The sequence below is a fragment of the Sitodiplosis mosellana genome, unplaced genomic scaffold (assembly GCF_009176505.1).
Source record: "Sitodiplosis mosellana isolate CC-2019 unplaced genomic scaffold, AAFC_SMos_1.0 Smas_scaffold_6162, whole genome shotgun sequence".
Taxonomy (NCBI): Eukaryota; Metazoa; Arthropoda; class Insecta; order Diptera; family Cecidomyiidae; genus Sitodiplosis; species Sitodiplosis mosellana.
Window position 1 is genome coordinate 502,079 of NW_022601403.1, and position 13,686 is coordinate 515,764.

Genomic DNA, 13,686 nt, shown 5'->3' on the forward strand with positions numbered 1-13,686 from the left:
AATTCAAACATAATCGAAAATTCGCGGTCTTTTAACCATGGAAAGGGTAAAATAGATATGCTTCGTCTTTCACATGGACTGGACCACCGATAATAACATTGTGAGATCAAACTTTGATCTTTTTCAGGGAGCAATTCGTTTGATTCATCATCAAATTCAAACAATTACATCTAAAATTCAAAGAATTAGTGCCGAAAAAACTAGATTTATGATACTTACAGTTGCTTTCTCGCTCTAATCGTGTGTCTTTTGGCGGTCCGGGCAAATTCAAAATCACCAATTGGGCATCGTGTGATTTGTTTACAATAACTTCATTCAATTTGACTGCCGTGTGCATACGACGCACATTGTCTTCGTCTCTGTTTGAATGTAGGAGAAATGAATAATATTGGGAAAAAGAAAAAATTTTCAATGTTTTCATCAACATATTTGAATGTCCTGAAGTGAATTTGAATAAAGTGTTATATAAACTGAATTGGCTTTGATGGAAAAAGTGACTTTCGAGTTTTCGACCCAATGTTTTTTTCAGATGATGCATTTTTCATACATTGAAATGACTAGAAATTCATCATCTGATCGAAAATGGGCCGAACATTTAAAATAAATGGAATGGATAAACGTTTAGGCGGCATATAACGTGCAGTGCCGTAAATGACCTAATTGAATCATCACATAAAAATACGAAAAAGGACACACAAAGAACATTTTTCTTCAAAAATTTCTTCCCAAATGGACATAACGAAGCAAATAAAAGAGATATTTAATTTTTTGTTCAACGTACGGTTTTATGCTTTGTTTTGGATTCTCTTCATTGTCAGATTGCTTGTCTGAATCTTTGTCATTGGATGCGTCCATCGACAATTTCAATTCGTCTTTTTCATTAAGTTCGCTAGCATTATGTGCGGATTTATTTGGCGACGAATGATTGCTTAGATTGTTGCTGTCCGAGTCTTTTTCACCGTTGTCGGCTGCTTCTTTCTCGGTGTCATATTCAACTGAACCTTTTTCGGTGGCCTCTTTGTTTGTGTCATGTTCCTTTGGATGGAAAAAATGAATGGTTTTTTTGTGTTATTGATTGGGTTTATATACAAATAACACGTAGACTGTTGTGATTGAAATTATTTTGTTCAATGGATGACGATTTTAAAGCAAACAAAGGTTTGAAATGAATAAATAAAACGATTTTTTATCTCAACTTAGAATAATAATTTTGATCGTTCATTCTACTGATCATTGTCTCTGAACTTTCTACTGATCTTTTTCTTTTTTTAAGCAAATTCGATGCAAATCTTAAGCAAATTCTATGGTGAACCTCAATCAAAAAAAAAATCAAACATAATGATATTCACAAAAAACTCCCTGGAATTGAATAAATTACCAACGAAAAGAATGCAATTTTTACTAAAACTACACTAAAACAGAGTGTAAACAAAAAAGCAACTTACTTTTCCATCATCATCGTGAACGTCTTTTTCGTCGCCTGGTTCGGAGAAGCGAACTTTGGTGGCTTGTTTTTGATCGCTGGCATGATGATGGTCGACTATAGTTTGTACCTAAAAATCAAACCAGAGAGAGAGAGAGAGAGAGAGAAAAGATAGCAAAGAAAAAAAAATGAGTGAGTCAAATCCAGCAATACATGTGCGCTTAATACATGCAGAAGAGAAAAAAAAACGGTAAAATTTCAAAACAAAATATGTAACGAAAAACCAATCAAAAATCGAACGTACAGAAAAAAATCAAAAGTTTTAAGAAAGAAAGAAAAAACCAGAAAATCAGGATTAACGCATGAAGCGGAAATGGAAATGTAAAGCTAAAACGCAGATTCATTCAAATTTGGGGAGAAAAGAAGATAACAACGAAATCAACGAAACAAAAGCCAATCAAATATCGAGACATGATCGGATTGATTTGACTGGGAAATGTGTTTTATATTTCTGTTGCTAAAACCAAAGGATATGTTCAATTTTCGGTAAACAACACTGTCACATTAAGACTCTCTGTCAATCTCTAAACATAAGAGACTCTAAAACAGATTTGATTCTCATGCAGAAAATAAAAATGAGATGAAACGGAAATGGATGAATAAAATCAATACACAGACGATATGAAGTCGATAGTTTGGATGCTCTGTGTTGGTTCGACGCACTGATTGAAAGCATTATTATGTGTGTTTGGCAAACGTAATGCTTGTGTGTTTGTGTGTGTGTGGGGGAAAGAGCGAGTGGTTGAGAAAATTACACGCACAAAAGCCAAAGCTTATGGTTAGAATTGAGAAGCGATTTATGGATTTCGGGAATTTAGCATATTTTTTATATGTATAATGCAGAGATTTTTTAAAATTTTGATTCAAGAATTCCACTCTCTACCAGAGTGTGTGTGTAGGTGTGTATGCACTGCATTGTGAAAGCGAAAGCAAATGCGTATGTTTCCATCAAATCAGTGCTGCTTCATTGATGCGAAGCAATAACAAGATAACAACACACAAGATGTTTGCTGAAATTGTTTGAGTTGAATTGTGTGTGTGTGTGCTTGGTGCGGATGCTTCCTTTTTGAGTGGCAAAACGAGTGAGTGAGTGAGTGAAAGCGAGTGTGTGTCTGTAGTAGGTGTGCCAGATATTTAAAAATAGAGCTCTTACACTCATGAGAGATAACGGAAAGCGAAGCAAAGGAGACGACAAATAGAAAAGTCGTCTACCTTCTGGGAGAAATGTGCAAGAGGAACAGAGAGAGATTGAGAGAGAGAGAGAGAGAGAGAGAGAGAGAGAGCAGGGCGAAAAAGAGATTTTCCTTTTGATCGGATATTGCCTTTGTTTGATTTGCGATAATAGAGATTACTTAGTCCAACACATATCATGAGCGAGAAACCTTAGCAAGAAACTATCGAATACATCCCGTATGCATGATTTTCCAAACGAATCCAAAACCAAATCAAACGGGAACAGAAGAAAAAGAACTAGACAAAACAAACGAGGGAAATAATGCCGCTATTTTATTTGAGAGCGCAAGAAGAAGAATGGACGGGAAAAAAGAAACAACAACACGAGAATGTTAACAAATAGCTGTCTTCATATTCGCTGTATGACTGTCCTATGTCTACAGTATGTGTTTCATGCTGGCAATTGCAGTTACTATGGATAAGCAATTTTTTATTTTAACACGAAATTTTCGTTTTGTCCTCCAGTCGAAGACTCTTCGACCCTCTCAAAAATATGATGATTTTATATGGCACTCGATGATTTTTTGTATGATTATATGGCATTTCGATCCGACCTAACTCTCCATGGTTTTTTCTTATGGGATTCGATTTTTCTCTTCGATTTTTATTTCTCTAATTTTTCAGTCCGAATATTTCATCATTCAAATATGCACTGCTGAAATTTGCCACAAAGTCACTATGGAAAGGCGCAAAATTTTAAACTACTCAAACACTCATCAATCGAAGAATCTGCTTCCATCATGAAATTTATTTGCACACGCTTTTCCATTTTTTTTGCTTTCAAGCGCTTTTCCTATAAAAGCAATTAAACGAATGCCAACTGGTCGGTTTGCAAATGAATTTGAACCATTTTCAATTGCATCAATACGGGCCAAACACTTCAAGTGAAAAGTCATCAATCAATTTTAATCGAACTAAATGCATTCAAACTTCAGCCGAAAATGTTATTCCATGACCAAGAGCAACAAAATTTGATCGCTTCATCAAATGGGATTCCCATATTCAATGCTCTTTGTCTATCCTACTGAACATAACTCTATCTATATAACACTTCTATAGAAGCGCTTAAATCAACAATGAACACGAACATCAAGATATTCATTCAACAACAGACATTTTGGTGTTTTCTTCGGGTTGTGGGGTGAGGGGATAAAGGTTTCAATTTTTCTCGTCCAAATTAAAATTGAGCTCACGTAAAACACTGACTACGGCAATCAAAAATTAAAGTATTGGAATTTCGAAAACCATTCCGGGGGATGAGGTACAGATCGAACACGATGAATAAAATATGAATGATGACTGATGCGTTTCGCATTGTTTATTTCATCGAGGGGCGAGGTAGAAGTGTTGCCAAGGGAATCAAATGATACACATGTTATTTTGATTTGATATATATCTAAATACATGATATGGATGTGTTGTGTATGAGTCATGATGTTTCCTCTTCGTTTTTTTTTGCTGATGAACACAAATTATCTCACTTGAAATGATGAGCTTCAAGGTGGAACACGTAATTTTCATGAGACAAATCTGTTTCTCTCCACGGAGATGAAAAAACATGGATTTTAGCTATATTTTTTCGATACTAGTTGAGAACGGCCTTTCAATACGAGCGCTGTGTTGTTTTTGCCCGTTTGGAGTTGAGTGAATTTGAATGACTTTTCAAGTTTTTTGCAAAATATGGGTGAAAATGATGAGTGAGCAATTTTTTCGTTATTCATACAATGCAAATGGGAAATATCGATTTTTCAACGCCATGAATCGCTCTCTTTCTTTCTCTCTCTCTCTCTCTCTCTCTCTTTCTCTCTTTGTTCGAAGAAGTTGCGAAGAGAAGAACAGAAAAGAGAAACTATGTATCATGGGCAAAAGTGGTTCAAGTCAAGTTTATTATTGATTGAATTGAGTCAAAAGTTTTTCCACTGGAAATTCATCGACGGGATAACTTCGTTTTGTGGCGTTTTATTTGCTGTAACCACTCCATCCCCATCCCCATCCACTGTTTGTCTTTAAATATTGGTGTTGAATTAAATCTACTTAGCATTCTCGAGAAAGCAATAGTTCGGATTATAAATGAGAAAATATTTTCACTATTTCTCTGTTTAAACATTACGTTTTGCTATTTAACGCTTTGGTCAACTCAATTTCGAATGTCTGAATGGCCCAAATTTACCCATTCAGAACACATTATCATTCGATTTGCATACGAAAACGCTTGAACGGAATTTCGATGTGAAGGATCATCGAAAATGGTAAAGTTTACGTCGATTTTCATTTGATTTTACACAACGTAATCAAAAATTAATGCAAGTCAAATGGTTGAATTGAGATTAAGATAGAAACAAACAGTGCATTTCGATCCATTTATAAACGGAGAAAATTAATACATTTCACCGAAAATGAGACAGAGAGAGAGAGAGAGAGAGAGAGATTCAATGAAGTGCATTTCATGCGCAATAATAACGAGCTTTTAAGAGCAAACAGTCGTGTTTCTCACTCAATTTTGTTTCGAATTTAATTTTTTATTCTTCGAATCGAATGAAAAAATGATGGAAAGTTGGTAACAACGGCAGAAAAATGAGTTTTTTAAAGAAAAAAACCGATGGGTATCGACGATTTAGTAATGAGACGATTGATAATAAGACGAATATTTCTCAAACAGAACAATTAAATGCAAAAAAATATCCAAAGACAAAGAAAAAAACTCTGTAAATGTTAAGAAAAATGTTCAAAAACACTGCGAGCAATGGATTCGAAAGGCGGTTAAAGGCTGTGAGTATATGCCGGGGCATCGATATACTGGTTTTTCCAAAAAATGAAGCTAAATCCGACTCATTCCAATTTGGAATTTCCGAACTGCTGAACATGTGTTTCAAACAAACAAAAAATAGCTTAAAATGTTTCATTTCAAAATGAAGCAGCACTCCACCACCGAGCATGATATGAAGCGTAAAATATGTCCCGAAAAATCGTCATTCTTATTTACAATTTATGTAATTTTGTGTGTGTGTGGTTTGTTGCAAGAAGACACAACAAAATCGATGTTTCGCCGGGCCGAAAATCCTCAAAAAGTGTTTCGGTGCTCGGCTATAAGGCTTAAGAGGTGTGATTTATTGGAATGGCACAAAAAAGCGACTCATACAATTCCTCGTTTTGTGTACGTGTGTGTCTATGCATAACCAAAAAAAGGCAATTTTCACTTGGAATTTTTTTGAGTATGCAACTTTGTTTGAATGGCATCAAGAAAAAAAGAACGAATCGGTTTTTCTCTCTCTTTTTCTCTCTGCACACAAGTTATTTTCTCTTTCAATTCGATGATGATGATGATGATGATGTGCTTGATACTTGCTCGTGGCCACGAGAAAATGTAGTCGAAAAGTGTTCAAGAGCTGTGCATGGCAATATACATGTTATAAAATGGGCGGACAATGTTTCAGTTATTTCATGGAGCTTTTCCGTCGCTGGTGTCGCGGTCACCGCGCGTGCAGCTATACTGAAAATAACCGGGCTAAACCGTGCATTGCCGACAAATTTATTTCGCTGACAATGAATGTTTCATTTTTCTTGTTCATTTTGTTGGAATATTCGGGGATTTTGGTCAAGTGATGATATCAAAGTAGAATGATTACGACATGAATTGGATGACGGTCGAAAAATATGTCATATGAATTGTGCACACGCAACAAAAATAGAAGAAACACTAAAATAAATCGCAAACGAAAAAAAAGTTGTGAAGGCGTGAATAAAATTTGCAATCGAATTAAAAGGTGCGTGCGTTTTGTGGGAGCTAACAACCACCGAAACAAAAAAAAAGTAGTTGCTGAAACATGGAATTTGACCAATTGAATTGGCCGTGCCGAACAAAAGAGAGCTAACGTCTTTCATTGATTAACGAGACATAGCCCAAACCCTAACCATCGTTTGTTTCTTTTTATATGCGATTTGAGAAACAAATGTCGTCCAAAAGGAAAAGAAATGAGCAGTGAAAAGTTTTGCAGGCGACATCGAGTCGGGTAGCGGCGACGGCGGTGGTGGCATGTGGCAAATCAAAAGAAATCCACCAAAATTACAAAAATTACATCATTACATGATTTCCATCCAATCATTAACCTCCCTCCCAACGATCAAACCAAAGTCAAAGACATAGTTTTTGGCATTATATAAGGATTTTTTGCCAGGGGTTGGACGACAGTAAGAGAGGGACAGTGAACAATAAAAAGAAATGAAGTGGAAAATTCAATTGCCGTTCGGCTCAATCTCTCTCGCCTCTCGCCTCTCGTTAAGTGTATATGCCTGCATGTAAAATCAAGCGGTCGGATTAAGACATAGTCGTCAACAAACTATAATACACAGAATGATACAGTTTGCAGTTCGAGTCCGTTTTGTTATCCATTCTCGTTTTTGAGCAACTGTGTGTCTGTTTGCTAAAATGATGTGCTTTTGGTCAAACCACTTCAGCTGATGTGCTTCAATCGAACTTGCTTTGTTCGAGGTCACTTTGGACGAGAGCTGATTTGAGAATGGTTTCGGTCGAAAATTAACATGCACAAAAATCACCAAGAAGACATACACACACAAACAGCATGGACATTGTTTGCATAGTGTAAAGCAAAGGATATTCAATTAGGCTTTTTGCCAAAGCAACACACCGCTTCAAAGGCAACTATAAAACGGTTCATGAAATGTGTGCCAACGACTCGATTTGAAAAGCACCTAAATTGCCGATCTCATATCAATAGCATCAACAAAACGGTTCAACTCTTTGAACCTCTCTGATGCACTTTATCGTTCGAGTTCGGCTATTGATCGCTTTAGCTGTAGGTAAAATGTATTTTGCTCTTAAATTGTACCCGGATTTGCTCAAAGTTATGTCGATTGCAATAACTTTGAAGTTGATGAAATGCAACTTATAATCAAACTTCAACCGACCCCCCCCCCCCCTTTTTTTTCAACCGACTTCGAGTGAAAGATACATCTGAATTAATTGTGACATGTTTGATCATCATTTTACACACAAAAATTGGTCTATGACATAAATAATAAATGAGAATGCATTAAATTTCAATTGCCCTTTAAAGTGTTTGTACATGTTCTGATGCTGAGCGGAGCTGACGCTATGGGGCTTAAATTTTCGCTGTGAGGCTCAACATTTTAAAATTGTTGTGTAATTTTAAGCTCAAAATTTCTTTACGGTAGAGACACCAAGTTTGGGAGTTCTCTTAAATTTTTTATCACGACTTAACCCATTCAAACCTGGAGTAACGAAAACACAACGTCATTTTTCTACTTCTACAGGCATTCGGATTTTAGATTTTGGAATTGGCGATCAATGAAAAATTGCAGATTTGAACAGAAACGAATCGATTTTGAACGTAATCGAACTCTTGAAGTCATTCTTCTACTTACTAAAAGTTAAATCAAGTATTCAACTTTGAGGCTATCGAGTAGAGCCTTTGGAAAATTATGAAAATTATGATGATACGTTTCCGAAAACTAAATCTTAATGGATTTTCAAAACCCCATACAAATATGATGCACTACTACAAGAAAAACTTGTTCAATACTCAACTACGCATCGAAATGAAGTGTAACGACTGCTCACAGCAGTTTAAGCTTCAGACTCATTTCAATTTTCAATAATTTACTCCAATTTACATTTCTTCAAATATGCATCTAAAAATTTTGAGTATTCCATTAGAAGGTTAGTCAAATTGATACTGTTGAAGCGATTTATTATTCAAGTAACAAATAACAAGTGAGGAATGAGTTGACTCAATAGTTTCCCACGCGCGTACTATTGAAGATTGCAAATTTTATACAACAACCGAGATTATTTACTTAAAAAAAAAACCTTTTTTTGCTCTTTAACTAAAACCATTTTTCGTGATAGCAATAGAAAAGCATGAAAGAAGCTTGATATCACCAGTGGTGATGCAGCACCGGCGAAAAGGAACCAAACTCAACGAGCATACACTGAAAATGACAAAAGCAGCAGTAAACAGTATAACCGTTCCTTTTTCTCTGGCGTTTTCCAGGCAAATTGAAACACAACAGAAAAAAATTGTTAAACGAAAAAAAAAATGTAAACCAAATTCCGAAAGAAAACCCATTCAATTTTAGTTATTCACATCAAAGCGAATGGCAAAAAAAATCACGCTTCAATAATATTTTGTCGCAAATGGCAAATTTTTTTCATCAAAATGCATTTCAATTCGTTTTGTTTGCGGAATTTTTTGCTTTCATTCCATCGAATTGAGCATACATTTTGTTCCCTCTGGCATGGCAGTAGTAAGCCAAGGGAAAAAGGGTAAGTATGTGCAATTTCACGCAAGAATTGATTGTAATTTCCGGTGGTTAACCTGGAATAAATTACCATTTTATCGGTATGACTGGACTGTGATGGCATTTGCGACTTGAACGAAATCAAAAAAAAAAAAAAATACACATGAACCAAAGAGAAAAAATTGAACGAAAAAGCCACTGACACAGAGAGAAAGAGCAAATGCAAATGTTCAATTTTCTAAAGTGCATTTTGATTGCAAAAGGAAATGTACACACACACAAAACGCGTGCGCACACGTGCGCGCACGCTAAACAAATAGATTTGGCTATTTGAACTAAAGAGAGAAGAAAAAACAACGAGTAGGAAAGGGGTTGTCAAAAAAATCATGGCTATTTTTGAAACGAAATGAATGGCTAGCGAACGATATATAAAGGCGAGCTGTTTGACACGTGTGGGGATGAATAGTGGAAATCAAAATTCAACATCCAAGCAAAATGAAGAGCTAACAAAAAACGGTATGAAAACTAACAAAAAAAAAATCACATCGATTTGAATATGTGGGTACGTTTCTCTAACGATGATGATGATGATGATGATGATTAAAAACCGCACACAACTCTCGGTTTTTTTTCTATTTTTTTTTTTCATTCGGACTAGAGAATGGACAATAAAAGAAGAGCTATGAATCAAATATAAACAACAACACATGTATGGATTTATATTTGTATATGGAGGAAATAACGGAAAAATAAAGAAGAAGAAGAGAAGAGATGGTAGCAAAACAAAATGTGTTTATATTTTCTAAGTATTTTTGTTTGGCTTTTGGTTTGGAATATACTAAAAACAAATGGATGATGAAAATTGGTCGGTTTATGAAAATTAGAGAATTTACCAATGGACTATCCTCTCCGCTTGCTTCGCTGAAGTCCACCAAGGCTTGCACCTGGTTTTGAGGTAATCATTTTTTTTTTCGTTTTTATTTTCGGATTTTGTTACGGTTTTGTTTTTTTTTGGTCGGTGGAATGCATTTTGGAAGTATGTTGATGTTGTGTTTATGTGGTTATTCAATGTGTTTTTTTTTTGTACAATAATATTTTCATCCACCCCGAGAGATTCACAAGAAGATTAACAAATTAAAAGCAGATTCATTTGGTTGTTGACGATTTTTTTTGTCAGTTATTTTTGTTTCGTAAATTCGATATGCAGAGATGAGTTTTTATTTTGTGTTTTGTGTGGGTGTGTGTACATATACGAGAAAAAAAAGAGAAGAGAACAGAAGGTATATAAAAAAAAATATCGGGGAGAGAAAGAGAGAAAGAGAAAAATGATGACTTTAGTGAATTCATTTACGGATTTACTCATTTGTTGACTTGTTTACAGTGCGCCCCCGCAAATTAGAAACCCGAGAATTAGAAAACCTCAGAAATTAGAAATGAATTTCAGGTTTGAAAATTTGTATGGAAAATTTCTAATTTCCGGGGTTCATTTCTAATTCACGGGGTTTCCGAATCATTTCATTCAAGACAAAGGGAAATTTACTTCATTTTTAATGAAAAAACGTAATGAAAGTCTTTTCCATTTCGTTGAATAACTATATTAGCAGATCGGCTTGAGATTTTCGACGTTTATATAGAATGCTAACGTTTTGATATAATAAGAACAGCCGGTCATCATTTATTTCTGTTTGTTCCGAGGAGTAGTTTATCCAGTAAAATAAACTAACAGACTATATATTTATAATAACTAAAATAACTGCATGTATTTACATACAATTCTTGATTGAACAGTGTTCAATATATCGTTTTCAATTGAGCAAATCATTCCCCCCTAATCAGTTTTTAATTTGATACACCGTTTTTGGATGAAATTGAAAAAACCTCAGAAATTAGAAAACTCCGCAAATTGGAAATGGTCTCGGGACATTTCATTTCTAATTTGCGGGGGCGTACTGTATTTGATTTTTATTTTTTGTTTTTTGTTTTTTTTATCGGTGCTGTTGGTTGTTAATTCACTGGCGTTGATGAAAATGTTGAGTAAACGTTGTACGCTTTTCTCTCTCTTTGTTGTGTGTGTATTTGTGGCGAAGGCCATTGGAAAAGTGATTACTGTCGGGATTGCTGTCTGTATGTTTTTTTTTCTTCATCGTTGTTATTCACACCGTGACTACGCTTATTGATGCTGCATTTTAATGCATATTTGTTGTGTCATCATGGTGTCATTTTTTCTTCTCTCCACTTTTCTGTCTCTCTATTTCCAATGTCCTTCAGCAAACACAGAGACAATAACAACAACAACGGAAAATAAACGATTGTTCAGTTTGGTGGTGAATTGAACATTCCATGAGCGGAGCAATTGCAAATGCAACGTTGGTGGCAGCGAAGTGAGAATGCTCAACCGACACATACATACGTTAAAATGCACATATTTTCCGCCCATGAATCATTAAAACACAACCCTATATGTGTGTGTGTGTGTGTATGCTGTCGACTATTTTTCACCTAAGCTAAAAGACTGCTGCTTTGCTTTTCATCGATAGATATAATGCTTTGGCGAACGAGAGATAGACGAATTTTCGCCACACCATCATCGTTCGTTTTTCTCAAAATCATTTTTTGCATTCTTCGACATTTTATTCGTTTGATTTCATTTTACGAACAGCTTCACTAATCAAATTCGATATTGTTGAATACAATGGACACAAACTTACCACACCAAGGCTCTCTTTCTTATTCAAGCGCAGCTCTCGAAGCATTTGATTTCGTTGTTCCATCATGAGTGTTCGTTCGTACGTGTAAGCCGATATATCACTATTCATCTGGAAATGAAAACATACACCGAAGTTGATTTTTTTTGTTATTAAAGTATTGAGCACAAGCCGATCGACCAACCAATCGACAACGACGATAGATTGAGGAAGGACTATATGGAATAGCAGGTGTGAAAAGTGCACGCTGCGTGATATTTAAAAAATTGAAACGATAAAAAAAGCACTCACCATTTCAACGACTTCAACTTCGGCTTCTATGCGCAAATGATAGAGGAACATTTTGAGGTCTTTCTTCATTTGAATCGAATTGTCTTCCATTTGGGCAACGGTAAAGATGCGCATTCTACAATTTTTCCACGTGCGATGCTGTTTCAACAGGAATGGCAACAACATTAACAAACCACCATCGTGTACAATCCACCAAATATCAATGTAGCCCCTAATCTGAAATTGGAATTTAAAAGAAAACACACACACCAAAGATTTTGATTGAATTATTCAATATTCATCGCACTCTGTCGAATCTCTTAGTCTCGCCCCGTCTCTCTTTTATTCTCTGACGCACAGAGTGGAAACGACAAGGTGAAGAGGTTGAACCAAATATTGAATGGCGGTAGATAAGTGAGGAGATTGAGGCAGGTAGGAAAAATGGTAAGAAGAGAGAAAGGAAGAGAGGAAGGAAAGAAAGGGTAGAAATGAAGTAGGGAGAGGAAGGGAGAAATTGAAACGGAAAGAAAAAGAAGGTAAAGGAGGGTAGAAGAAGAATAAAAGAGGGGAGGGAAGAAATAAAAATGACGGGAATAGGCCGACCGCAAAAAAAACAGAGAGAAAAAGAGACACTACGATAGTCTCGTCCGGTTGCATTTTGATTTTGACAAAATTTTACCTTTTCAGTGGAATCGGGGAAGAAGTTGATGCCTTTCGGAATGACGAGTGCCATTCGCGATGCGGCGCACACACGGCACGTTTCCAAGAATGACTTCCATGTGCGATCGTGCTCACTTTGACGCCATCCGTATGGCCATCCCAGAATTACTGTGTTTGGTTTTAAGCCACCCAAACCACTCGTTTGAACACTGCAGACGGAAAAAAGTAAGTTGATAATGAATGCATTTTCGAATAATTGGATTGTTTTGGTAATAGGAAACATTGGAAATTAGTCGTTTTGTTGGTTTTTTTTTCATCATTTCATCGATTTTACTTAAATTTCAATACTTTTACACCGTAATTCTCACTTTTCTTATCATTAATTAAAATATGTCATTAAGAAAAAATGAGAGAAAATTGACCATTTTTAAATTGTTCTTCATAAAAATCATAAACAGGCCCACGCTCAAATCGATCTACTCCGACAATTCTGATGAAATGATGAAAAAACTTAGAAAACCTCTTTAATTTTTGTGCTAAAAAGCCAGTGTTGATGCAAAAAATAATGCTTACATTGAGGACAGACCATCGACGGTGTTGCGAGCGACAAGAACTTCAACGAATCCCTTGACTTTCTCTTCTTCCATAATACGTCGAATATTTTGCTTTGTTTCGGCCGCTTTGTTTGACTTCTTTGTGTACTCACCATTGACAACTGACACGCACACCGTTAATCCTTTGCCCGCTTTCAGTTGCGATGCAAACGAAAATAGTTTTCGATATTTTGGTAGATTTTCTTCGGTCGGTTTAACCAGTATCAAAATTTGTGGTCGCCAATTCTTGGTGTGCGGTTCAGCCTCTTCCAAACGAAGTAGAGCATATCGAGCTGCGGTTAATGACATTCCCCGAATACCATCACCCCATTCCTTTTCGGCTCTGTATCGTGTACCGAAATCGGTGACCAAAACGAAGGAAAATGGAAAGAAAAACGACAATAAAAATGATTATCCTAATTAAATGTATATCTATGGATTGGAACATATCGTTTGCAATAAA

At 35.8% G+C, this 13,686-nt stretch overlaps 1 protein-coding gene across 34 annotated transcripts in view; it reads right to left on the reverse strand.

The window, feature by feature from the left end:
* Positions 1–13,686, reverse strand: part of LOC129574429 (solute carrier family 12 member 4) — a 105,133-nt gene that overhangs the window by 16,901 nt on the left and 74,546 nt on the right. For 16 of the 34 annotated variants that reach the window (XM_055456453.1, XM_055456448.1, XM_055456452.1 and 13 more), the window contains exons 16-23: positions 13,204–13,566; positions 12,650–12,839; positions 11,992–12,207; positions 11,704–11,811; positions 9,889–9,939; positions 1,446–1,553; positions 782–1,035; positions 220–359 (exon numbers count right to left, since the gene is read on the reverse strand). In XM_055456453.1, coding sequence (XP_055312428.1) covers positions 220–359; positions 782–1,035; positions 1,446–1,553; positions 9,889–9,939; positions 11,704–11,811; positions 11,992–12,207; positions 12,650–12,839; positions 13,204–13,566 — 1,430 coding nt within the window. Of the gene's footprint in view, positions 1–219; positions 360–781; positions 1,036–1,445; positions 1,554–9,086; positions 9,126–9,888; positions 9,940–11,703; positions 11,812–11,991; positions 12,208–12,649; positions 12,840–13,203; positions 13,567–13,686 lie in introns of all 34 variants that reach the window. The other 18 variants (XM_055456459.1, XM_055456462.1, XM_055456460.1 and 15 more) reach the window with 2 other exon arrangements.